Source organism: Stegodyphus dumicola, chromosome 9 (genome assembly GCF_044657685.1).
Source record: "Stegodyphus dumicola isolate Sdum_Otavi_A_Nest chromosome 9, ASM4465768v1".
NCBI lineage: Eukaryota > Metazoa > Arthropoda > Arachnida > Araneae > Eresidae > Stegodyphus > Stegodyphus dumicola.
This window is the reverse complement of record NC_140776.1, coordinates 68,928,026-68,955,292: the sequence shown is the minus strand read 5'-3', so window position 1 is coordinate 68,955,292 and position 27,267 is coordinate 68,928,026. Positions and strand designations below refer to the sequence as shown.

The following is a 27,267-nucleotide window of genomic DNA, read 5'->3' as shown; positions in this document are numbered from 1 at the left end:
TATTCTGACGGCTGACCAAAATGAAATGTTTAAATTTTTCACAAAAACTTTTAAACATTTTTGAATGATGATTCTTATTAAAATAGCATTTAAATTCAGCAAACTTTTTTTGAACATGAAATAATACGACATTTTATTACTTATAATGTTAACTTCAGTTTAACTATTTAGTCCAGGTGGAAGAAGCTTGGAATAATATGCTTTCCAATCCATATATTATTTTCATCAAAGGGAGAGAAATGGTTAAACAGCAGTCATGAATAACAATATCTACACTGAAAGTAATAATTGAAAGTTTATATTCAATCACCACACATTCTTTATCCTCTGATGTCTTTAAAGCTTAAACTCCCATTAAATTATACTAAACTTTTTCAAATCATTTAAATTACTAATTATATGAATAATTATTGTGCCAGACATTATGCCTTACCTAAAATCCAAAAAGTTGATATTTTGTCTCACTGATTTTTTACTTCCTTGATAAAGTACAGGAAGTATTGTAATCATAAAAAAATTTGGTTATCAGATTTCAATGGAAATATCCATTTTGACTTTTCCCGAATCCATTTTTGACTATTTTTTTGGATGACATCTGTACATGTGGGCAGAATAAAGGACTCTTTGTTCCAAAACAGTTTATAAAATGGATTCAAAATGGATTTTTTCATGATATCTGTACATATACACCTATGTATCTTGCATAACTCGAAAATGATTAGACATAGAATGTTAAGTTTTGCTATGGAGCTGTTAAGTTTTGCTATGGAACATTTAGTTGTGCATCCCCCTTTTTTATTGCAATCAGCAATACCAAAAGTACATATATATGCAATAATTTTGGCAGGATATGAGAAAACACGCTGTAGGTGGCAAAAATCAATTAAGTAGAAAAACATGGCCGAGGGACTGGTTTAAGATAGAGATTGTAAAATGATAAACATCATTTTGGTATCATAAAGCTTACTGAACACACTTAAAAATCGTATCGTAAAGCTACACATCACTTAAACAGTCCAAAATATTTTTTTATTCTTGATCTTCAGAAATAATACTGTCGCTTCATGCTTTCAAAACAGAATGGCAGCAATTTGCATCTCACACTTTAAACTATGTAATTACATCATGATGAAAAGACGATAAATGGTTTTGAATTATAGGTACTCCATAAAACATAATCCTTGATCCTTGGTATGCTCTCTCTTTCTCTACACTTTCTACATCTCTTGATGTCTCTTGCTTGGCTGCTTCAATTAAAAATATAATGTGTCATCATCAAAACTGTGGTGTGCGGATTTCCCGCAAAGTAATAAAGATATATTTAAATTATCAAGTGATTTTTGTGATTCTTCAAGCGTTTCTTGCATATTTCACTACGTAATCAATATTTTCAGTGATCTAATCTCACTCGTCCATGATTTCAAAATAATGTCTTTCATATTCAAGCACTCACCTCATATCAAATTTCTGCAATGAACTAAATTATATCATCACATATATACCCACTCCCTTACCTGGCCTTTAATTTTGCAAATGTTGGTAATAGTCTACTTCCCATAATAGAAATGTTTTAAATGACAAATATATTCATGTTTGGGCAATGTCAAATTTAAAAAATACTCCTTATGAAAAAATAAAAATACAAGAAGTTTGACTCCTATATGACAAAAATTGATCCGAATATTTAATTTCAAAATTTGCTATTTTTTATGTCACTTTCAACTTTGGTAACAGTTTGTTTCAACAGTTAATTAAGTTAGAAAAATTCAAGGAAATAAATAAAGTACAGCAAAAAGTGTGTATTATTTAATAGACCATACATGTCACATGGTGTCCATACCAGATTTTTTATTTACAATTTAAGAATAGTTTCAATCTCAGCATCTACTGCATTACTCTCTAGCAATGTTTACACTGAAATTACACATTTCCTTGAAATTTAGTCCACTAAGCCAAGAGCAATTTTATCCACATTACAATCATGATATTTTTTAAAGGAAAGCTAAAGAGAAATGAAACCAATCACTCTTAAAATTTGTGACTATTAATGTATGTCTTAGATATATTTTTCAACATATATTTATTTTACAAGTATAATACAAACAAAATTGGCAAACACAAACAAACAAAAATACTCACCTATTCACTATAATTTATAATATTTTCCTCTTTATTCACTATCGTAGTAATTAGAACACATATTGCAATGCAAGTATAGTCTTTCAAGTAGATTAAAAAAAAAAAATTAGTATATATTCTCCCAGACAATGTCCAAGGATGGTTACTTCAACATCACTTAGGCTACATCTCTCAAAGTAGAAATATCTGGTTGTAACAAAAGTTTTCTGCCAAAAATCGTTCTTAATAACGTTAGCGTGTGTGTGTGTGTGGGGGGGAAACCAAAAAAGTAGACCTTTAATGCTGTAGTAATTACCAAAATCTATGATTTTCTGCTAGTGTCTTGGTAGATTTTCAATTTCATTTCATTAGGCCTAGAAACTTGGTGGCGAGTCCAAAACCAGATCAACCTCAATTCAGACGTCCTGTGCAGAATGGAAGATAACACCAGCAAGATGTAGCTGCAGGTGTGTGTGTGTGTGTGGGGGGGGAAATGGCACGACGTTGGGGCTACATGGTGGGTATGGCAAAAGATGCCATTCGACTCTACAGAGTCCAACCAGTGAATGCAAACACACATGGTCTTGGATTATCTTGATGGAACATTACCTCTTTTGTGCCAGAACTCAGTTCAACATTTTTCTTTGATAGCAGCATCAATATGGACTAGTATCTCACGGTACACCTCACTGTCGAGAGTTTTACCTTTTCCCAGATACTGTTTAAGGATAATAACACGGCAATTCCACCAGATACAAAGCATAATTTTTTTTACACAAACTGCACTTTGCGACATTTATCATTGGTTACATTCAAGTAGATCAGTGCAGGCCCGAACACGCCTGTCTTTATCTGCTTGAGTCAGCTCATGTGACACCCAGAACATGGCACTAACATCTAACTCCTTATAGCAAGCTCTTGAGTGGTTACATACTGATCTTCTTCCACAAATTCTTGCAGGCAGGCCTCATTAACATCAACTCATGTGATACCCAGAACATGGCACTAACGTCTAACTCCTTATAGCAAGCTCTTGAGTGGTTACATACTGATCTTCACTCTGCTGCTTCTTGAATGTAACAGTCCTTGGTTTTGAACTTTCGGTACCACACCTTCACAGTATCATATCATACAACATTACTACTTAAAGCTATACACATGATTTGGTCACATTCTGTAGCAGCAGGATAGTTCCATTTCAGACACCTTGTACTTGATGATAATGATAATTTTTTTACAAATTTCACACCATACTGTTCTAAAGCAAGTCTGTTTTTTTTTTCAAATGCCAAAAATCATTTGACAAAATATGATTAAACACACCAACACAATCTGTTTATGCTGACAATATTTGCAGTGGCGGGAAACTTTCATTAAAACTCGATATATGTTGCTGCTCTGGCGATAGTTCATAAAGCTTGAGATAACATTTGGATACCTTCTGTTTATCTACCCCCCTCTTGTTGACTAATATTTCATCAAACCAATTCATGAAAGGTCCTTAGAAATCTTTTCAGTATGCTGGTCTAGCAGATAGTATCGCAGAGAAAGACGAAAATAAGGATTTGCCTGTCGCTAATTTTCTAGAAAAAAATTACATTTCAAAATGTGACAGGACGTTTTTTTCAGTTGTGATGATAATGCTGTTCCATGAGAAGATAGTCATGATTCATAAAAATTTCTGTGCATAGAAATTAAAGACCTTTAAGGTCAATTAATGAAAAAATTAAGGACCTATCAAGCAGAGAAAACTGGATAAATGAAAGCAATTAGCTATATTAATTTATTTTATTCACTATTCTAAGAATAAAATAAATCCGTAAGTAGGATAAATTGTTATTTAACATAATTACATATGCAATTTATGATACTGATTCCAAAATGATATTAGGATAATCTCTACATATAATAAAATAGTCTGTTTGTGTGTGTGTCTTTTGTTTGTGCTGCGCATAAGCTAATAGATCCAGGTACATAGGTGCATCTAGACAAAAGCCAGTACACCTCAAAGCGATTTTTTTCAAAATTCAAATCAGTTTTTTTTTAAATTGATATTTTTTGATTAAATTGCATCATTTTGAATAGTTTCATTCATTTAGAAATGTGGTTTTGGCAACAGTATTTCATTCAATGCTTTGTATACTGGACTGCTGAGAGTTGAAAATATGAGATAAAACATTATTAATTATACACGCAACACGCATATAGCAGTCTTCTTATTCTGACACGCATATGTCTCACGAGGCACAAGAGAAAGAATTTCCTTTTTTACCCCCTAGTCCCATTCACATGCAACGCTCCTTCGCACAGCTGCCGCTAGCAAGAGGAGAAAAAGGAGACAAGAGAAGATGAGTTTCGTCTTTAGGACCCGTTCAGAAGATCACCGTCTTCCTTCCCTTTACACCTAAGCCTCTGTGAACAATCACGTCTCCGAATTGGCAGATTTCTAACTGTTTACACATTTTTAACGTTGTTTACTGTTGTTAATTTTGTAATCTGTACTTTCGCAACTGGTACCTGAACTTTTGTAATGGTTCCTGAAAAATATATGCTTTTCAATTATTATATTTATTATTTCATAAGCTGTTATTTAGTTCACTCTTGGTGCTTATCGCTATGGTTAAAAGATGGTCATGGATTTTTAAACTGCTTCCCGATAAGATATAGAACTCAAACTTTGTACATACACTGCTTGTGGATGCGGTGTCACGCTTTTGATTTTTAGAGGATTAGATTTTTTTCAGATTTAAAGTTGAGACGATTTTTTGCAAATATTAACAAATAAACTGAGAATCTCAGAATATTATAGTTTGCACCATAACACACTGTGGAGGAAAAAAAAATTAGATGAAATTTTTAGCATAATTTTAAAAAAAAAATATTTTGGGAGAATTTTTGAAAATCGTTCATATTTTTAGACTTTTTGACACCCATTAATTTTAAAATTTCATATCTAAAAATATATCGGTTACAAACTTCCGACATTTTCACAGATTATAAAACAAACTTTTAGCATTTAAAAAAAATGATAAAAGGAAATTAATTGGATGATTTTTTTACCTTTTTGAAAGATATGCAATGAAGCAGAATGGGAAATATTGGTTCTTCTTGGGCATCAATTTGAAACATCAGTTTCAAAGTAATGATCTCATTATATCACACTTTTTTATGACATTATTTATGCTATATAAGTTGTTATTGTTGCCAGTTGTTAATTCAGCGTGAGATTGGAGATATTTCTGAGTTAACTTTCTCTTAAGATGCGTTTTGCATTCCGTTGTGTTTAACATTCTTATTAGATTGAAGCATAAACTACTGATTATACTTAGTGATATTCTAAACACTTGTACGAGTATTTCTGTGGAAAATTCCAGAACTTTGAAGTGTTTCTGTTGATAAAATAAATTTAATTAAGCTATTATCGGTTTTGAGTGCAATGACAATCATTTACGAACTATTATCAATCTATTACAAACCCATATGCATGCAACAATATTATAATTAATTTATATATTAAAATTGTTTTGAACGTGTTTTACAAAACAAAAACAGGCAAAGAAAAATTCTGCTTGCGTTTTGTGAGTTTTTGCAATGTTTCTGGCCACATAAGGTTTTAAAAAAAGGCTTGTAATTTATGTTTATATTTACCAACTGAATAAATAGCACTAGGTTTGATTTATATATATATGTGTGTATTGAAATTCAGTAATAAAATTTTAAAGATTTGAAATGATTAAATGTCTATTTAGACAGTTTGTATTCTTTAAACTGTAAATGCAAACTGAGAAAGCTTTTGCATTTTTTTTTTTAATAAATCCTTTTACTTAAAGTCCTAAAACATATACAGGTATGGACTAAATTATTTATTATTTTTACTGCTTATTTAAAATTATATACAGACACAAGGATGGGTTTTGCAAAATACTGAAAGGAAAAATTACTTGAAATGAAAATGTGACTGAGGTCATATTTGCTTTAAAGATTTTAGATAAAAGTGTATTTTTATTTTTTTCTCAGAAAGTAATTCATTAATTGCAAAATCATTCCTTGAAGTTATTAAAAACACTCTAATAAAATACAATAAAAAACTGGGGGGAGACATTGAAAATTGTAGGAGAAAAAAGACATTTTAATTGTAAAATTTTTCTTCAAAAATTTAAATTAAAAAAAATTACTAGCAAAAACTTTTTTTTCAGCTTAAAATTATTTTGCCTCACAAAACCATTTAATAATATTCATAAAAATCAGATGAAAATGCTTAAATTTTTTAAAAATAATCATTCAGAAGGTACCGAATCCCTTGTCGTGCTGAAGCCGATACGCACTTGTCTTAACTTTAGTTTTAATTTGAACGATATTTCTGGAATACCTAGCATCAGATAACCTTGTCTGTATTTGTCTATAATTTCCGTATCTTGTACAGTTCTATCTAATTTTTGAGGGGATGCTATCACATCCCCAGACATCTATCAGCACGATTGTTTCGCTGACAGTCCAGTGAGCAGTAACTAAAATTAAGTGAACCGTGCAGTATAGTACGGGAAATCTCCCCATTTGCTCTGCTACCGAGAGGTAAGGAACATTCAACCAAGTTCTACCTCCAATTCGGCGAGGCAGTTAATGCTTGTCTATGTGAATGGGACACATTGGAAGAACTGGTTTTCGCTACCGGTCGAATATGCTCTTGTGAACGGGGCTCCTCTCTCTCTTTCATGCCTTAAAATGGGAAAAGTTGTTTTTGACATAATATTTTATGAACTCTTTATTCCCCAAAAAGAAATAAATTTGAAATGTTTCAGTATAGGTAGTACCTCCTGCTTAAAAATTCGAGCACCACAGTAGGAAAGAAGTAGGAAAGAATTCAAATGATAACCCCTCGAGTTCATATTTGTCAATGAATCACCAAAAAATATTTCTCCAAAATGTAAAATTAAGGATTTTTTGCCAGTTTTGGACCAAATTAAAGACTTTTAAGGCCCAAAAGTCATTTAAAAAAATCTAAAGACTTTTAAATATTTTCAAGGACTATAGGAAATCTGGATACTGCAACAAAAATTAAAAGGAAAAGTGCTGATGAAGATTCTGTTTCTGATGCTAAGGGAAATGTTGAGGAAAATATATGAAAAGTGAATTCCTTACCACACTGGATAGCAAGCTTGCAACTCATGTCATTAATAAGTTTGCATCACACAAACTGTCAGAATTGAAGTGATGGAAGCTTCTCAAATTTTGGATAAAAATATGGGTAAAAATTTTCTACAATCTGCATCACACCAGCAAAAAATGACAGGTTATTCTTAAATTCAAAAGTTGCTAAAAGTAAATTAATCAATATTTTTTGTTATTTATTTTTAGTGTTTACATTTTTTTTTTTTTTTTTTTTTTTTTTTTTTTTTTTTAAGTTACAGATGTGAACACAAAGATCCAATCCAGGATGCTTATGCTAAGTAATTTACCATGCAAAATTATTAATTGGTACTGAAACTGAAAAAGAATGACCAACAAATTCAGTTCCATAATTCTGCACATAATATATAATGACTGGAATTAATTTTAATTTGACTTTTTAAAATTAAACTTATTATTCACTTCTTTTGGTAAAAGTAACAATATTAATTAGATTTTTTCTTTTTCTTTCCTCCTCCCTTTTTTTGTGATTCATCATTCAGTTTTTACATTCTTTAGTGGGATAATCCATTTTTCTCATTGGACTGGATATAGTGAATTAAACTTCCAGGGTCTTGAAATTCATTAGGTCAACTATACTTCTTACTTGTCTCTTCAGTGCACATATCAAGTTTCATCAAGGTAGAACACTTTTTCTATGTTTATTGATAATTTTGATGTAGAGAGATTTGTATAGATGCGTAGAATTTTTCTAACTGTCATTTTGATCTAGAAAATGTATTATATCTTTTTACTGGAATTAAAGCCTTTAAAAAACTAAATTTTGGAAATTTCTAAATTTCTTTAACTTTTCAGCATGATCTACAAGATGTTTTTCTCTTTATTCATATAGATATAAAAAATCATCTTAAATAAAATCGTAAACAGACCCATGGATTGATTAACTTGGGATTTTCTGATTATCCACAAACTCCTGAAAAGTATTCATGAAGCAATGCAATATGACACTAAAACAGGCAACCCATGATGCTACCAAAATATTTTTACGTGGCAAACCATGTATGAGCATGCACAGCAGACGAGCATCAAGTTCCACCTTCAGATTCGATGACCATTAGTGTCTGTTCTTGTTGCATTCATTGAGTGAAATTTTTTTTTTCTTGTAAGGAATCATATTGGGACTATGAAGTTTGCCAGCTAATGAAAGAGAAAGCATCACATTTCTTCAGACATATGGTGTTTTGCGTAACAGTAAAGAAAGAAAAAATCCACATGCCATGGAATTGTATGTCATAAACGATCAAATTTTATGGAACAGAATTGATACAATTCTCTGATTTTTTTGAAGTGAAAACAGATTGCTGTGTACATGGAAAAACAAAAGTGTGCACAATGGCACATTTATGCAATGTCTGGTGTTTTTTAAACTAAAATAAAACAAATCACTATGTACATGAGGAAAACAGGGGAAAAAAAAAGGAGGCAAGTATTTTATTGTGAATATTTCTGGCATATTTTATTTTATTAATTGGTTACTGTTTTATGTAATTCTTGATGTGCTGCTATTTTTGAAAATATGTGTCATCTTTTATGTCTTAGCTTGACAAACTAGCGAGGGTCGTGTGTACAATCAATCAACAACTAGAGGAATAGAATGATAGAAAGTATCAATAACTTATACAGAACCAACTAAGAAAAGTTTTTGAAAACGTTAATTATTCAAAGATTAAGAAGCATATACTTAAGCTTACTGGTTTTTCTCTCTGACTGTTTATTTTCTCTATCTCATCAATAACTTCATAATCCAGAGACTGATCAAAGTCATCATCATCACTTTCAAAATGATCTATGTTATTTTCAGCTGCTGTACTTGCCTGTACGTTTCTTGCATGATTAAATTCACGCATCTGTGATGTATAAGAATTAAGAGAACTATTCATTTGAAACTGATCAGCATTTTGTCCAACACTGGCAGATGATTCAGCGTTGCCTATTGCGTTTAATGCTTCCAGGCCATCATCAATAGGGAGTTGCCTTAGGGGGAAAAAAAAAGTTTAACTTTAATAAGGAACACTATATTTAGCAGGTTTAAAAAAACACATAAAAAATTAATAACCAACTTACAGCACTTCTCTTAAGATGCTTTCACGAGAAAAGCGTTTCAATTTACTTTCTACTTCTCCACCTAAAATTTTAATTTTTTCTGCTGTCAGCAGCAATATTCCAAATCTACAATCTACAGGCCCTTGAATTAAAACCTATGTCATGCCAAAAAATAATAAAAATACATCTTTATTATAATACTTTTAACTGATGTAATTCATAATACATTCAAGTCTTATAATTTATAATAAAAAAAAGTTATAATTTTTTATAGCAAGGCATGCAATACATTGGAATGGGACAATTTTTTTATTAATTAGAAGAATGATGAAAATATTCATAAAAATTCCAACTGAATCTCTTATAAATTATACCATTTAAATGTACTATGAGCCCTGTCATAGCAAACACCCACTTATAATCATGAAAAATGAGCAGTATTTCAAAGAACATAAACAAACATCAGTACTGAAAATTATAATACAGAATGCCGTTCCCTAACTTGACTGAGACACCAAATACATTTATTTATAATTATGTTACGGCCACCGAAAAATTTAGTATCAACCTAAACTATTTTAAATTACATTACAATTTAAGAAATGTATCTTCAACAGGGAAATATAATTAGTAATAATTCATAATAAAACACTATTTAAAAAATCAATAAGTTCAAGCTGTAAGGGAAATAATATGCAAATCAAAAATCTGGATGATGGCAGTAACGTTTTCTAAGCTCTAAATTCTGTTAAACAAGTTTAAAAAATAGGTCATAATTTCAAAAAATTAAATGGCTGATTTATTGCCAGATATACAGAAAAGAGAGGCTTAGTAATCCTTTAAATGGCACTTTATTTTAATACAACAAACAATATGTACAACTACAGCATTTGGAAACTGGATAGAACAGTGAAAACATGTGGTAGTGTACTATATTTCTCTATATTTACTCAGGGTTTGAAGTGTTTAAGAAAAGGAATCAAATAAGCAGATTTAATTTTTTTTCCCTTTGGTTAATCACTTCTTTGTAGGAATAGAGAATTTTTTTCAAATTATAAAACAAAATTTACAATGTAAGCTCCCACCACCCTAAAAACCTCAAGGGAAACTTCTTTGAGATGTTTATCATTTTCACTTCATGGATTTAGTATCCTGAGAAAATAGAAAGCACTACCACTACACGTAAATACAATGTTATTACAATCCTCATGAATATGAAAAAATGCACAACTACATCCTTAATAATTAAGGCTGTTTATATATATATATATATAAAATAAGAGCAAAAAATTCTATACAACAAACATTAATTTACGACAGTGTAGAGTCACATCAATTTTTTCCCTACAATCTGGCATTATTATTCTGAACAGGGTATTATTTTAATATGATTTTAAATTCTAAATCTTGAATATCTGGTAGATTATCTTTTTTCAAACAACAGGTATCTCATGATTTTTTAGCTATACATGTATACATATGTATGTATATATATATAAATGATTAAGATTATCTCCTAGGAAATGTGAAGGAAAGGTTAGAGAGTAAAGGTATTATGGAAATTTGTAATTTAGAAATGTTAAATAAATAAAAAGTAAATTTAAACAATTAAAACAACTAAAATCACTGTTGATTCCACAGAAAGATACTGATTTAAGGGGTATTGGAATCATCCTAAAAATCATCAACAGTTCAAATTTGGTTTAGCTGCAGTATGCAGCGACAGTGTGCAGGATTTTAATTTTTTTAAAGTCCTTTTAAACTAAATTTTGAAATTCCTTAATTTTTTTCTTTTAGTATTTCTTTATAAAATTATATACATACACTGCTTATCAAAAGTAAAGGATAATGAGAAAAAATATACTCAGTTAATGTTGCAACTAATGGCCAATGCTGTAATTATTTATGTTAGTTAATTAGAACTGAACACAAAATTGAAATTCCGTGCAAACTTTAGCAACGGAAATAGGAAGAATTTAGTGATTGATAATATGGAGCACAATGTACTCATGATGGAATTCTAGTCTGTAGTGTTGGTTAAAGTGAATATGGTTTCTCAAAGTGATCAGTATTCAGTATTTATGGTTCAAAGGCATCAATTTAATAAAAGTCCAATATGACAAATAAGTGTAGAATAGAGGGAGGTCAAGCACAAATGGAAGTTGCCACGATTTGAAAATCCCTCAGAGTGTCATATCAAGAGTTTAGAACTGCTTTTTGAGGACTGAATCAGTTGATAGACAACCTGATCAAAGGCGACCAAGAGCAATAACTGCATCAGAAGACCATTTTCTGTTGCTGTCAGCTCGAAGAAACTGTGAAGCAACTACAAGGGATTTGGTTTTAGACTTTTATGCTGCCACGGAAACTCAAATTAACCATTACAATTAGGTGTATGAAGGCTTAGCGAGGTTAGACTGTATGCGAGAAAAGCAATGGTCTGTGTCCCACTCACTCCAACTTTCAGAGGGGCTTGTTTAAACTGGCACAGTCATTATGTTCAATGGAACCAAGACAACTGGGCCCAAGTATTATTTAATGATCAGCCCAGATATAATCTGAATGGCGACTCGACATGTTTTGGTCTGGAGAGAGGAAGGAACACACAACTTGCCTTCCCTTGTTAGTGAAATATCCCGTTTTCGCGACCACAATTTAATGATTTGGGAAGGAATCATGACAAATGGCCACACTGAGCTGCAAATCCTTCAAGGAGGTTCTGTAACCACTCAGAGATATGTAAACAAGGTATTGGAACCACAATTAGACTGTTCAGCGGGCCTGCTGGCCCAGGGTTTTTGCTAATGGATGACAATGCTTGGCCTCATCTAGCATACATGGCATCAAAACACTTGCAAATAAATTATATAACTCGAATTAACCGGTCATCTTATTGACCCAATTTGAACCAGATTGATTATGTACGGGATGCCTTACAGCGCCGAATTTCAGTATGCAAAATTCCTACTTAGACCCTACAGGAGCCAAAAAGTACACTTTCAGAAAAGCAGCATGCAATTCCACAAGACTTGATCAACACTTTGGTTAAGTCTACGAAATCAAGATGTGAGGTAGGCAGATCTCTCCGAGATCACCATATTAAAGAACAAATTTTTCCATAAGAGGTGAATTAATTTTTTCATCATTTCCTAATTTCCATAAATTTGGTTTAATTTCAATATTTTGCAAATAATCAACTGCCAAATATTGTAATTTATGTTAAGTAATACTTTTGTACAGATTTCTATTTTAATAATTTTTCATTAAGTATCAGTTATATGTTTATTTCTACCATTATCCTTTAGTTTTGATGACCAGTGTATGTATATATATTCATATATATTTACTTTTTGAACTTTAACAGTTCTTTAAGGTGTTAGGTTGTAAATACAATTTGTTTTCTTTATGTATAAGATTGTTTTCCACATTTTGTAATATTATTCACCAGGTCCAGATTACGACTTTTAGAGGCCTAAAACACTTAAAAAAGATTTTGGCATCCCCTCCTATTTTTACACCAGTTTTTTCTTCATTCCTTCTATCTGTCAGTTTTGATTTAGCTTACCAAAGTAAAACTGCCAATGGAAATTTTTTGGTGCTCCTTTCTTTGAAGCCTTAAACATGCACTTATATAGCTTAATAGTTAATCCAGCCTTGTTATTCACTTACAGTATTTTAGAAAATTAAATGTAATGAAAATCAATTCATAAGCTTTTTTATTTTGCTACATTATTCTTCATGACTAATTGCAATTTTATTAATAAAATATTGTCAGTAAACTGATACATTGTTGCACTTTTATTACAATTTTTTTTCTATAAATTCAACAGTTTTGAATGAAATAAATGCATGAAGCAAAATAGCAGCTACCATCATTGATAACTGACTTTTCTAAGTTCACTGTTTTCACAAAAGAACCCACATGTCTGCATTTGTGGGTGCATGGCTCAGAGAAAGGATACTGACATATTAGTGAAACCGAGTCCGTGACACTTAGCCGACAACCACTTATCCAACGGGACACTTAACCGACAGGACATTTAGCTGAAATGGACACTTAGCCGACATGGACACTTAGCTGACAGGACATTTAGCCGACAAGGACACTTAGCCAACAGGGACAGTTAGCCGACAGGACATTTAGCCGATAAGGACATTTAGGTAATTTAGCCGATAAGGACATTTAGGCGATAGGACATTTAGCCAACACGGACAACTGTATAATGTTGAATTTAGAAGTAAAATATTTTTTAAGGTTTTGTTTTATTCATAACTGAAGCTGCAGAAGGAGGTGGCCACAAACCAAATGGGGCAGAGCAAAGCGTCAGATCGTGAAAAGTCACCCTAATGTGGTGCTATCATGGACCTTATGAGATAGACTAACCCAGTGGGCGGGGCGCGTGTCACCGACATGTCGGCGAGAAAGAGTACGGATGATCTGGTTTACTTTAACACTGAAATCTATGGCGTTTATATCACATAATTCTTTTTAATTATTAAATGTGATACGTTGTAGAGTGATGAGATTATGAAAGCCACAGTTTTTTCCAAATAGGATTTAATATATCTCATTAAAGTACTTTTTACTGCATATAGCGCATTTTTTTTACGCGCAATTCTTGCACAAACATCTTTACTTTGGCAAAACATTAAAACTCTAAGCACAAAATTTATGAACTTAATTTTGCATAAAAATAAAGTAAAATTAAATAAGATTGATAGAACGCGATGCTTTGAAATAAATAAGGTAAAATTAAACAAGATCTGATAATTTTTTTTAAATTTAATGAACATTTTCAGGCAGTGATTTTCCAAACTATAATAACATTACAAAATGATCATATTTATTTGATTATATGATCCCTAAATTATTAACATTAAAGTGGATTAGTTATTTTAATAATTCATAAAATTCGGAACATAAAATTTTCTGAGCGTAATGAAGGAAAAAGAAAAAAAGATAAAATAAAATCTAGAAGCACTCTTTTTTTAAAATTTTGTGTGTTACCTATATTTATTGAATATCATATTCTTCGCCCGTAAACCACATACATTTGAAAACAGCATATCTTTAGAATTTCCGCACTGGAGATAAAACTGTTATTTTCCGTACAATGCTCGCTCTGAACTCGTTGAGTTTGTTAATCAAAAATTCGTTAAAGTTTTACAAAATATGAAATAGATTAAAACAAATTCAAAATTCGGCCATCCAGATGCCTATGTTCGGGTGGAGGATTACATTATTCAAAATTTGATGGCTCCAGATACTGTCGTTTTTGTCACATTGCGAGAAACATACATGTATTCATGCAGATTCTTCATTATTTAATTTCTTTACATATAATACAGGGCGATAATATTTGGTAAAAACAATTTGCAAGAGACACGGACATTTATAGTAAAACAGCGCAAAATGCCGCTTCGAAACTAACAGCCTTTCTAGGCTACTGCCCCTTTGGGCTAATAAATTAAATTAACAGTAAATAAAAAAAATCTTATGCAGAACTAAAAATAAATTAAAAAAATAATCACTATAAAATACAAGCAAAATTAATTATTATGGTTAAATACAATTTTAATATTAGAATTAAATGTATAAAAATTTTTAAGGAGTCAAAAGTGTTTATCACTATGATGTATTATGAAATATAATTCAAATAAAATTCCTTTATAGAAATTGTGCTATAATATTCATCTATAATTTGAAAAAAGCAGCACAATTTAGAATTTTAAACAAAATTTTCAAAAATTCGTTTTTAAATATTTTAGTATTTTTACTTATTTATACCAATAAAAAGCATAAAAATTGCAAAAGAAAATTGCTTGTTTGAAATTTTCTATTAGTTCAGATTTAAAATATTATTTTCTAAAAGAAGTAGTTACAAATTTCCTTACAGCATAGGAAAAGCTAAAAAAAATATCCAGTCCTGAAAGCATGCAATAGCTTTATAATTATTTGGAATGTTAATTATGCTTGATGAATATGCTAAATTTTTAAAAATCAATATGTAGAAATTCTAATTTGTGAAATGAGGCACTACAACCAGCTTTTTCTTGACAATTATACATGCTGCAATAGGCAACCAATGTTAAATTTCTGCAAGTCGTCCCTACTCCTCCAAGGTGACAGCCGGCAATGCCTCAGACGAGGGAGAAAACCCGTTTGGGTTAGTCTATTTCTTATAAGGTCCATGGGTGCTATCTATCGATGCTAGATTTAACTAGCTCAGTCATGTAAATAGATAATATAATGTACTATGTTTTGAAAGTCGCGATGTGTAATTTTCGGCACAAATCTCGCCAAGCAGACTTTATTGGCGACAACATACACATAAAAAATTTTAGCAAATGTTAGTTCTAAGAATTTTTTATTTTGAAGGCATAAACATTTTAATATCGTCTAAAATTTTCTAAAAAGCCAACAAATAAAGACAATAAATTTGTAAAAAGACATTAATTTAAGAATTTACTATGCTTTCATGGTTCAACATCCTGATTCGCCGGTTCATATCACATGACCCCAAGTGATCTCATCTCACACAAACTACGCTACAAAAATATTTCAAGTTAACTCTCAATTTGAAATACAAGTTTAAATGCGAGATTTACTTCAATTCGTATGAACAGCTTATTCAGAAATCATGTAAAACCACAGTGCTTTACTTCGCTAGTGCATTCTCAATTAGAATTGATGAATTTAACCCTTGACTTTGCCTTTCTATATTTTTGCCTTCGGGTGAGCGGTGTGATTGCATTCTAATTGACTTAATTACCGCAAATGGCCTTAGGGCATAAAATTGTACTATCTGATAAAAATTCTATGTAACCATATGCCAGTATTGACAGAAACAATCAATCTGGTAAGAAATGGCTACAGCATGTTTTGAAAATGAGGCGTAAAAGGTTACCAGTGAGGATATTCCGTTTGGCATCAGTTGTACCATTATTGGCGACTTTATTGGTTGCCCCGGCCAAACGGAAAAGTACCATAATATGCTATATTAATGTTTTTCTTATAAAATATAACTTTTCTCAATATCTTTAAAAAATGTATAAATTTTCATTTCATTTTTCATTCATTTTTTTCTCTTTCATGCCTTCTCTTTCTCATTTTCGGTTTAGCTACATGGTAATGGAAAAATTTTTAGTGCCCGTTTTCCTGAATGTATTAATAAAGTTCTAGCCTAAAAATAAATTTTCATTGGAAGAGACTGGCTATGTATTAAGTAAAACGGTGACTCTGTTTCTGTTAGACTCAGCAGCTGCCGAGCGTTAAAGTCATTGAACACTGGCAGATCAGTCCGAATTTGAATCTCGCGAACAGACAGGCTGTTTTCGTGGTTTTTCCCATGTGTGACATGTATATGAGGCAGTTTTCCTTAGAAAATCCTCCACGAAGGCATCCGCCCCCTTAGGCAAATATCCTTCTGGCTTTGCCGTAATTACATAAACCAAATTTACTTCTGTCAGGTGGCCGCTAAACCAAAAACAAGAAAGAGAAGGAATGAAAGAGAAAATAAAATAAAATTAATAAGAAATGAAATGAAAATGTATACATTCTTAACAGATATTGAGAAAAGTTATATTTTATAAAAAAAATTAATATAACATATTATATTGTAAATTACACATCGCGACTTTCAAAACATAGTAAATAATATTATCTATTTACATGACAGACATCGTTAAATCTAGCATTGCTAGATGGCAGTTCGGCATTTCGGTGACTTTTCATGATGTGTCACTTTGCTCTGCCCTACTTTGTGGCCCCTCCTTCTGCAGCTTTAGTTATGAATAAAACAAAACCTTAAAGAATATTTTACTTCTAAATTAAACATTATGCACTAATTTAGGGCAACAAGCATTAACCTAAGTAAGTATTTTAAGCGAGAGGCGTGGTCAATAAAATGTCACAATATTTTTATCTCAAAGAATGGTGACATGAACTGCAAATTATAGAGGTCACAAATAATTTATTCCTTTGCTTCTCTTACAAATTCACTTTTTTTAATTGTTTCCAATAACAAAATAAAATATACTTGCTAAACTAACCCTCACCACCATAAGTTTCTATATAAAATATAATTCAAGAATAACAATAATTTTTATTGCATTATTCAGATTTTTCAGAACGGTCTACTCCTACTACACTGAGGACAGCAGCCAGTTCAGTCTAGTCTACGATGTCTCTCGAGTAACTGCGCTTGGTAACACAAAATGAATGATCCCACCTCACTGCGGATTCTTGCACAATATTCCTACAACCAAGTTATGCCGAAACAGTATCTGCCAAATAACTATAATTGCTCCCTACGAATATCCCCTCTTACTTCGCTACAATGGTATCTGAATGATTCGCATTCAAATCTCCTGAACTTAATGCTAGCACAGAAAAAGTTATGCTCAGTAATTTCACTTGCTATATACAGGGTAAGGCAATGGCTGGATACCTACATCTGCGACTGCATCGCTTCATAGGACAGGGAAAGGAAATTTCATTAGTGGGAGGAGCCAAATGATTTTGTAAGGGAAAGAATGTAACATGATGTGATGAGTAAAATATTAATGAAACGTAAAGATATTAGAAATTTGAAAGCATTTGGAAGAGCGAGATTGGTTATCATTAAGTAAACAAGGGAAATATGTGTCATGTGAAACCCAGTTGAGTCAGTCAAAAGAACCAGTCAAAAGAACCCAGTTGATTAAAGGAAGAAGCATTACGGATAATTTTTGAAGATCCCATATTAAAATGTAATTAAGTGACCGTTGTACTTAGAAAAAAAAATTTTTTTTCCTTTCAAAATTTAATTCATATTCCCTGACGAGAAATTTCAGCGCGTTTTCAATTTGGCCAATATACACCAAACAGCACGATACATATCAAACAATACTAATTTAACACAATAATTAAAAGCACATATGAGATCTTCAAGAATCGAAAACTGAATTTTACCAATAGGTGAAAAAAATAACTTGAATATTGAACTTATGGAGAAGTCGAGAAATTTTGTAATTGATTGTAAATTTAAATAATTATTGGGTACATGTCAGCTAAACTGCACTGTCGGCTTAGTGTTGACTAAGTGTCTTGACATTTAACTGTCCCATAGCTAAATGTCCTGACAGCTAACTCTCCATGTCGGCTAAATGTCCTGTCGGCTAACTGTCCGTGTTGGCTAAATGTCCTGTCAGTTAAGTGTCCACGACCAAGTGAAACCACCTTGGTGCGATCTGGCAGTTTTTTACAGATGAAAAAGTATGGTAACTTATAGTAGCAAAAATTTAAGTACTTGAATATTAGCCTGTTGCTTAATGATTGTGAAATAGTCAAAAAACAGCATGATTTAGCACCAATTATGGATAAGTGTGACGTAATAACACACTCTTGTCATCAGCATGTCCTTTTGATGTAACCTCAGTTGATTCTCGATAAACTGCATTTTATTTTTATGAATAAAGTTATAAATTAAATGTTATTGCTATTTTTTTTTCCATTTTGGAGGGGGGGAAAGAGAGAAAGAACGAAAACTTTAAACCTCATTCCTATAGAACAGCAAGCAGCAGATTATTTTCAACCATAAAAAAGTGTGTATTAACAAACAACATGATTAGCTTAATATGGCTGACAAAACAATAAGAAATTGGAACAATTATCAGAGACAAGTCTGTACTCATAGCGTTCTAGACAAAGCATCCAGTAAAATGGGGGCGGGTAACAAAATAGCAGAAACTGATGAAAGCCTGAACGATAGATGAAGTAGAAAAATCAAGTGGGTTGATAATTTATATATATATAAATAAATAAATAAATAAATAAAAAAGAAAGAGAGACAGAGAGAGAGAGAGAGGTCAGTTTCTTCAAAATTCTGGAGGGATGATTGGTGCAACTGTGGAAGTCTGCTACTTTCATGGAATGATGTTAGCCAACTTTCGTGGTCAAGAGGATAATATGCAAGTATCAAAATTTATTTACTACATATATACATATTATTATAAATAAATTTTACATTTTAATTAGGAAATTACTCCAAAAATTAATCAATAAACCTTTTTTTTTTTTTTTTTTGGCTCCTGTTCTGCCTTAAGAATTAGTTAATATTTTTGCATCAAACTATTGTACTTCTCCAGAAAATTTTATTGTAAAATCTTCCATTGCTTGTAAACTTCCATGCTTTTAAACTGAGCTTAAGAGGGGGAAAAAATCACGATTTATTTATAAAACCATTGTACCTTGGAAAACATGATGAAAAGAATGCACACGAAAATGGCACAGCTGCTTTTTAATTGTTATGCATTAAAGAATTGTTATGTAGTTGGTTGCTACAGCTTCATATATTCTGAAAATCTGATTATTGTGATTATATATTATAATGATTATTGTGCTAATATATAAATACAAGACAAAGAGAGTTTCACATATTAAAAAATTATTATACAAATAAGATGCATTATTAAAAATAGAGCAAAACAAATTATTAAGAAATACTTTTCTTAAGCAATTAAGCTATAATTTTAAAGAACAATTTAAAATTTTACGCTATGATAAATCAGAATAATTTGAAAAATGACCATCTGCCAGACAACATGGATGATAAATCCTTGATAATATAGTATAGCATATGTAATGGTTCAAAAATTTAAAGAGACTTCACTATGGATGTTTTTGTTATCAAAAGGAAGTTTTAATCCAAGCAATATATACATTATTTCATACAGGGTTGCCACTCAAACAGGAGAATGAAATTCCCTGACCTTTTCAGGTGTGTTTTAAGAAATTTCCAGTCTATCCACATAATGCACGTTGGCTGTCCTAAGAGATAAATTAATTATGGTATTATTTAAAAACACAAAAATTTGCCAATTACGTATGACTTATAGTAAAAATATATAATTCCCAAAGCATTACTATTATAACTATAATAGCAGTTGTTTTCTCCACTGAAGATTGAGATTAGAATCTGCCCAATCTGGATTTAAAAAAGTTTCCCCCCCCAAGCATTTTGCAGCTAAACAAAAGAAAGAAATCTTTTAATGATATTTTTAAATAAATTCAGGTATTTTATATTTATTTAGCAGCATACGTAAGCAAAAAATATGTGCATTAAATTTCGTGATGGTATGTCATCATACTGCTAGAATTAAATTCAGGATTATGCCAGAGAAAATTTTCTGAAATTTGAAAGTATTACTTACTAATAATAAATAAATTTAGGGAGAAGAAGCAGCATTAAATGATACGAATAACATAAAAATAAAGATAATTACTTAAAAATTGAATTAGAATAATCAATGATATTTTAACGAATATAGGAATATTAGCCTAGATGACTGATTAAATTTTTTTTTTATTTTACTGCAAAATGACAAATAAGGCATTTATTAAAAAGAAAAAAAAAAGTTTAAAAGATTTTGGGGTAAAATTCTAGTACACGGTAAGGCCTTGGCACGGTTTTGAAAATTATTGCCAACACCAAAATGACCCGTTTTACTGCTGTCATAATGTCGCCAAATCCCGTGTGTACCGTACATTGAGGTTAGAATAAAATACATGGAGGTTATTCTAACCAAAAAACGTCTACGCCGCTAGAAAGCGGAGGGAAAATTCGCCAAGGGATTTGGTAACAGAACCTGGCGGCCAGAATTTCCCTCTCTGCTATACAGGCAGCTAAAACCAGCCAGGAACTGAAGAAATTCAACCAATCAGAATAAGCCACCACCGGAGACTGTTTTTGGCGAGCAATTTTTATGCCAGTATTTGAAGGTTTTGTTTTGGATTTATTTTCTGTTCATTTTCGTATCTTTTGATGACGACTTTTTCTTTTCGATTTGTAATAATTTTCTAACTTTAATTTCTATAAAAGACTACGGAGTGAATATGGAAAATTTGGTGGATTCTCACGTGAAATGTGTAATAAAATTTCTAGCCTGCCCCCGCCAGAAAAGGTGTATGGTGTTGTATCGCAAAAATTATTTGCTAAATTTCACATTTTCGCTTCATTTTGTAGCACTGAAAATTACAGAGAGCATTTATTTTTTGATCACCAAGTAAAAAGTGTACATGAAAAAAGTTTTCTTGAGTTTTCCTGTGCAGAAGATATGATGCTTTTTTATTTATTTTTTTGTTTTTGTTTGTTTATATTAGGTACCCAAATTTAGCCAACAAAGCCACAAGCTTATATATATATATATTCCTAAATACTAACAAATTATAATTTAATTTTTTTAACTTTTTCTAAAATGTATTGCATTTTTGTGTGATGTTTGTTTTTTAAGAATGTAACACATGAATAAATTGATAATAAAAATCTCAAATATGCTGTATTTTTGAAAAGGTTAATATGTAATTTTTAAGTTGTTTTGTTTATCTAATAAAATCTGGAATTCTCTCCCAATTTCTACACATAAGAAATGTACATAATATGTTAGGAAAGTCTTACAATTTTTATATTTGAGTCTCAGTTCAATTAAAGTACTTGATTTATATTTGATTTCCAAAATAATATTTTCTCATAGAAGAATAGGTGCAATACTTTTACAAACATAACATGTGTGAAGGATTAATGCATGTAACAAATAGATTTTTAGAAAAAAATGTCAGTCTTCCCATTTTACATGAATAATGTAAAATGTGAAGAAGATCTTTATAATGTATTATATATTAGATACATATAGTTATAATCATCTGAAAAAGAGCCCATGAGTGGTAAGACTGCTGAACACTGATAGTTAGGTTTATATCGTAACAAATAAAATTTTGGACACATTTTGCTCAGCTTCTGGTCTGATGATCTCCATAAAATGGTAAATGAAAAACAAAGTATGTACCCAATATTATAAGCGATCTGCAAACAAGATTACTGTGGCTATGGAGACTGACATGCCAGTGAAATTGTTATGTGTCTTGTAGATATTATACAAACACATCAGCACATCAGTACTGTATCTAGCAGTATGGGGATAGGTATCATATAACCAAATATGCACATATCAAACATTTGTAATTATGTATTTTAAAGTTATAGACTTCCAATATGATTCGAATTTATATTTTTGTAATGCATAATAATGAATGTTCTGTGAAACATACTTATTTTGCTTAAATCTAGTTCCAAGGTACTTTGTTTTGATACAACCTGCGGTTTAGAAAAATTAATGTTTCTGACATTCAAGAACAGATAAAAATGTGTCATACTTAACTGACAAAAACATGTAAAATTAAAGTAAGGCAAAAATAGCAGCTTAACATAAAATCTTGTCTCATTTTTAAGAATTAACTGACATTGGTCCCTCTTCTTCAGTAAAAATTTAAAAAAGGTTTTTATTCCTGGCCTTTTCAAAAACATATACCAGATAACCCTCAAGATTAATAATAATAATTATTCAAACTCTGTATCAGTCTAAGCTTTTTTTGATTTATTTTAACATTTAAATTCATGACCTATCAAAATTTTGAATTTTGTGACAACTATATGTTTTTGAGAACTTGGGATCACAAGTGGTTTGTTCAAACAGCATTTCCAAGTTCTTCGATTACATCTTTGAAATGACTGCATGAAAAATCTACAAATTAAATTTGTCAAAAGCTTTAGAAAGTGAAATTTAATGCAATCAGTAAGTTTGTTCTTTCTGTGTGAGGAAATCAGCTTTTTCATTACCATCAGTTCCACAATGGAAATGAACCTGTTTGGCAATTACTCTGAGTTGAAAGTGTCTTGCAATTGCTAAAGATGTCTTCAAATATAGCTTTGATATATATATACACACTCTTAGAAAAAAAAAAAAAAAAAAAGAAGACACACCAAGAAGATATAAAGCAAATTGGACACAAATTGATATGCATACAAATTTCGACAAAAAATGCAAAATTTTACATTTTGGCTGCCAATGAATGAATTGGTTGTTGCTACAGCACATCTGATCTGCACAACTGGCAGACTATTTAAGAGAAGAAATTACGATTCCAGGTCAAAAATTCTTCCCGAATTTCATACCGTGTACTCTGGTAGACAATAACTATGCCTCGCATACAGGTGCACAAACGATATGCGCAGATGTCAGAATTTGAGAAAGGTCGTGTAGTTTGGCTGAAAGAAGCCGATTGGTCTTATCGGAGAATAGCTCGGCATTTGAGCAGGAGCGATGACACTCTTAGACGATGTTGGCAGGAAAGGGTTAACCGTGGCCGCACACAGCGTCAAATGAAGCAGCAGACCTAGAGAAACGACAGAACGTGAAGACCGAGCAATCGTCAAAGCGGCACTCACAGTCCCAGATGCATCATTATCATCGATTGTACATGCAACTAGAGCTTCAGTGACCGCAAGGACCATTCATAGACAGCTCACAGAAAGGGGGTTAAGGTCACGGTGCCTCCTGCCCAGACTACCATTGACCTCTGTACAACCTCAAGCCTGTTTGCAGTGGTGTCGGGCTCATTCGCACTAGAATGTCACTGGCTGGAGTAGAATAGTCTTCCGTGATGAGTCACGATGGCCAGTGAAGGCGAATCTGGAGACACCCCGGTCCGTGGTGTAATACCAACCTGTCTTCCGGCAGACAGACCGACAAACAAGAGTGATGGTCTAGGGTGCCATTTCATTTCATAGTAGGACCCCCCCTCCTTTTTTTTTCTAAGACTGTATATATATTTCCAATGGAAGATTGTGAACAGCTACAGTGTAACACAGTCCATTAATCTATACAAGGCCAGATGTGGTGGTCTCTTTATTAGAGGCACCCAATAAGTGGGCCAACATCGCCTCTTATGAAAGGACGGACAGTTACAACCATGCCTTCTTCAGGATTCCAAACCAGGCCCTTCGGCACAGCAGTCAGGCTTCCCTAATCACTATACCATCTGCCCTTTGATTGATATCTATATATACAAGTAAAATCTATTTAGCCTCTTCTTGTAATAGTAATATTAGTAATATTAGGTTTTTGCAACATTAAATGAGGTACAAGAAGTCTATTATGATATCTTCAGTAATGTAATATACGAAGTTTGCATGAGTCCTTTGTTCAATTTGTCTTGCAACTGCAAACTCCATGTTCTTTTTGTTTGCTTATTATTTATTCCAGGAAAAGCACATGTCTTGCACGTTGTAATCATACTTTAACAAATATTAAATTTTACATTAAAACATGAAATATAAATAAATTATTTTGGAATTTTCATCGAGATGGTTTTAACATGAAAACTGCTTATAAAATTCCTAACAGTGTAAAGGAAGGTATATTTATTATGGAGACTATTGGTATTAATGTAGGTGAACCTAAACAGGCTTTAAGCTCAACGAAAAGTATTTCCACAATAAGATCTTCTTTGACTCACAATAAATTTCAGATTTAAAGACAATGTTAAATGGGGAAACCTTTAGCAGAATGTAAAAACTTCTTGGAAAATCTATGCTTGGTTCTTAAAACCTTCTAAATGATGAACTGTTGTTTTCTGTTTTTGTAAAAATTAAATGGTATTTTGATTTTATAAAATAAAATGTGTGCTCTTTGTTAATATTTCAATAGCTCACCACTAGATATTGTTTGCACTTTATGTAAATTTTGATTTTGTTATCTGCAAGAGGGCGTCTGCGAGTGCCGAACTATATCTATTGTACGAACTTGTTCTTTTCACGGCCAATAAACGCAATAATGAACATCTGTGTCTACTTTCCATCCACTAACATGGTCCGTCGTAAGCCAGCATAATACTTTGGATGATGTGTCAAGACATTTTTAACATTCTGATACAGAAGGATATTTCGTACAAGGAAAACAGATTTATTTTTGTCTGGATTGTGAGAATAGCAGCTGGAATATGGAGTCTATTTTAAAGCAAAAGTGTATCATTAAGGGTAAGTTGACTCCTTTAACTTCACAAGTAAATGGTTTACAAAATCAAGAAAATTCTTTTTCTGTCACTGAAGTGTATGAAAATGATGTTGGTGCATTGAGTTGTTTGAGCATTGAGTTGAGAAAATGATGTTGGTGCATTGAGTTGTTTGAGCATTGAGTTGAGAAAATGATGTTGGTGCATTGAAGTGAACTGTTTAAACAATAACATTCTTGGTACTTGTTCTGACGCAGAGTTTAATAAGCATGAAATAGAAATGCATGAATTGTTTTTTAAATTGGATGTATTAAAAATTGCTTTAAAGGAAAAATCAAGAAAATTTAGTAATTCAAGAAAAGAGATAATAAATGCTAATGCAAATAGCTTGAAACTTCCTCGCGTAGAACTGATAGTGTTTACTTCTAATTACGTTGATTGGATATCATTTAGGGATTTATTTCTTGCCAGTGTTGGAAATAATAGTACATTAAGTGACAGTCAAAAATTGCAATATCATAAGCTTTCTGTGAAAGGTGAAGCTGCTGTTTTACTACAGTCAGTTCAAATTTCAAACACGAATTATGAAAAGTCTTGTAAAGCACTTACTGAATGTTACGAAAACGAAATAGAAATAACAAACACAGCGTTAAATAAATTAATTTCACAGCCTGTTCTAAAACATGAAACAGTTTCAGGTTTGTGGAGATTAATTGATACAACACAACAGTGTATTGATACATTAAAAATCCTTAAACAGCCAGTAGAGCATTGGGATACTATGATTATTTTTCTATTGAAAGGAAAATTTGATCATGAAACACTAAAAGAATGGTCGATAGAGCATACAAATAAAAAAATTTCAGCTTTCGGGCTGAATTCAAACTCTTTGTTTTAAACAGAGAAAATGCTATTGCCTCTTTGACGAAGCGCCAGAGAAAGAAGGCAGGTTTGCCTCCTGAAACTAAAACTCACAGTTCAGTGGTAGATACGCCTTTTTCATCCCAACTTGTGGCTAATGTGTGCGTTCATTGTAAGAGTAATTTTCATCCTCAGTTATTTAAATGTGATAGCTTTTTAGAACTCCCTATCAAAGAAAAATGGGATATTATTATAAGAAATAAGTTATGTGCTAATTATTTGAAAGATAGTAAAACACATCCCATTTTTAAATGTCCTGCAGGTATGTGTAAATCTTCTTCAAAGCCACATAATAGTGTTATGTTCGAAAAATTCAAATGATGAAAAATGTCATACACCCATGGAACATGGAACTTCTGCTATTAGTAGCAATAATGTCACAGTGCCTGTCACGCAGGCAGTTTTGTTGCCTACTGCGGTTGTTTATGTTAAAGATATTAATGGCAATTTGCAAAAATGAAGGATACTAATTGATTCAGGTAGCCAGGGCTCATTTATTCGGAAGCACTGTGTAAATTTATTGAAGCGTATACTAGTGCAAACATAAGTGTAAATGGCCTGAGCTAGCAAAAAATTAGAAAGATTTCAGGTTCAGTTTAATTACGAGGGCTATCCAGAAAGTAGATTACGTTTTGGAATAAAAAAATAAACAAAGTATAGGAAACAAATTTTATTATATACAGATGAAAGCCACACTCAAATACTACTTTTCTACATAGTCACCATACAAATTAAGGCATTTATCGTAGCGATGTACGAGCTTTGAAATTCCTTCGTCGAAAAATTCGGCCGCCTGCGTCTTCAACCACTTCGTTACCTCTTCTTGCCTTCCATCTTGCACAAAACTTGTGGTAACCAAGCTTTTCGCTGATGATTTCATGCAACAAACTTCGCGAAATTTGTGGAAAACTCAAAGAAAGTTCCGTTATTGTGAAATTTCGATTTTCACGGACTTTAGCATCGACTTTTTCGAGAAGTCCGGCGGTCACTATGCTGGGTCTCCCACTTCGATCTTCGTCGTGAACATTGGTTCGGCCATTTTGAAATCTTATGACCCACTGACGCACTCCACCTTCAGTGATAATGTTGTCCCCATACACTTCACGAAGCTGCCGATAGATTTCTATGGGTTTACAGTTTTTTGCAGTCTTAGACCTTATTACTGAGCG

At 31.9% G+C, this 27,267-nt stretch overlaps 1 protein-coding gene across 5 annotated transcripts in view; it reads right to left on the bottom strand.

The window, feature by feature from the left end:
• The window catches only part of LOC118204674 (recQ-mediated genome instability protein 1-like), a 122,214-nt gene that overhangs the window by 46,106 nt on the left and 48,841 nt on the right, over positions 1-27,267 (bottom strand). For all 5 annotated transcript variants that reach the window (XM_085823559.1, XM_085823558.1, XM_085823556.1 and 2 more), the window contains 2 exons: positions 9,370-9,503; positions 8,997-9,279 (listed from right to left, as the gene is read on the bottom strand). In XM_085823559.1, coding sequence (XP_085679685.1) covers positions 8,997-9,279; positions 9,370-9,503 — 417 coding nt within the window. The remainder of the gene's footprint in view (positions 1-8,996; positions 9,280-9,369; positions 9,504-27,267) is intronic.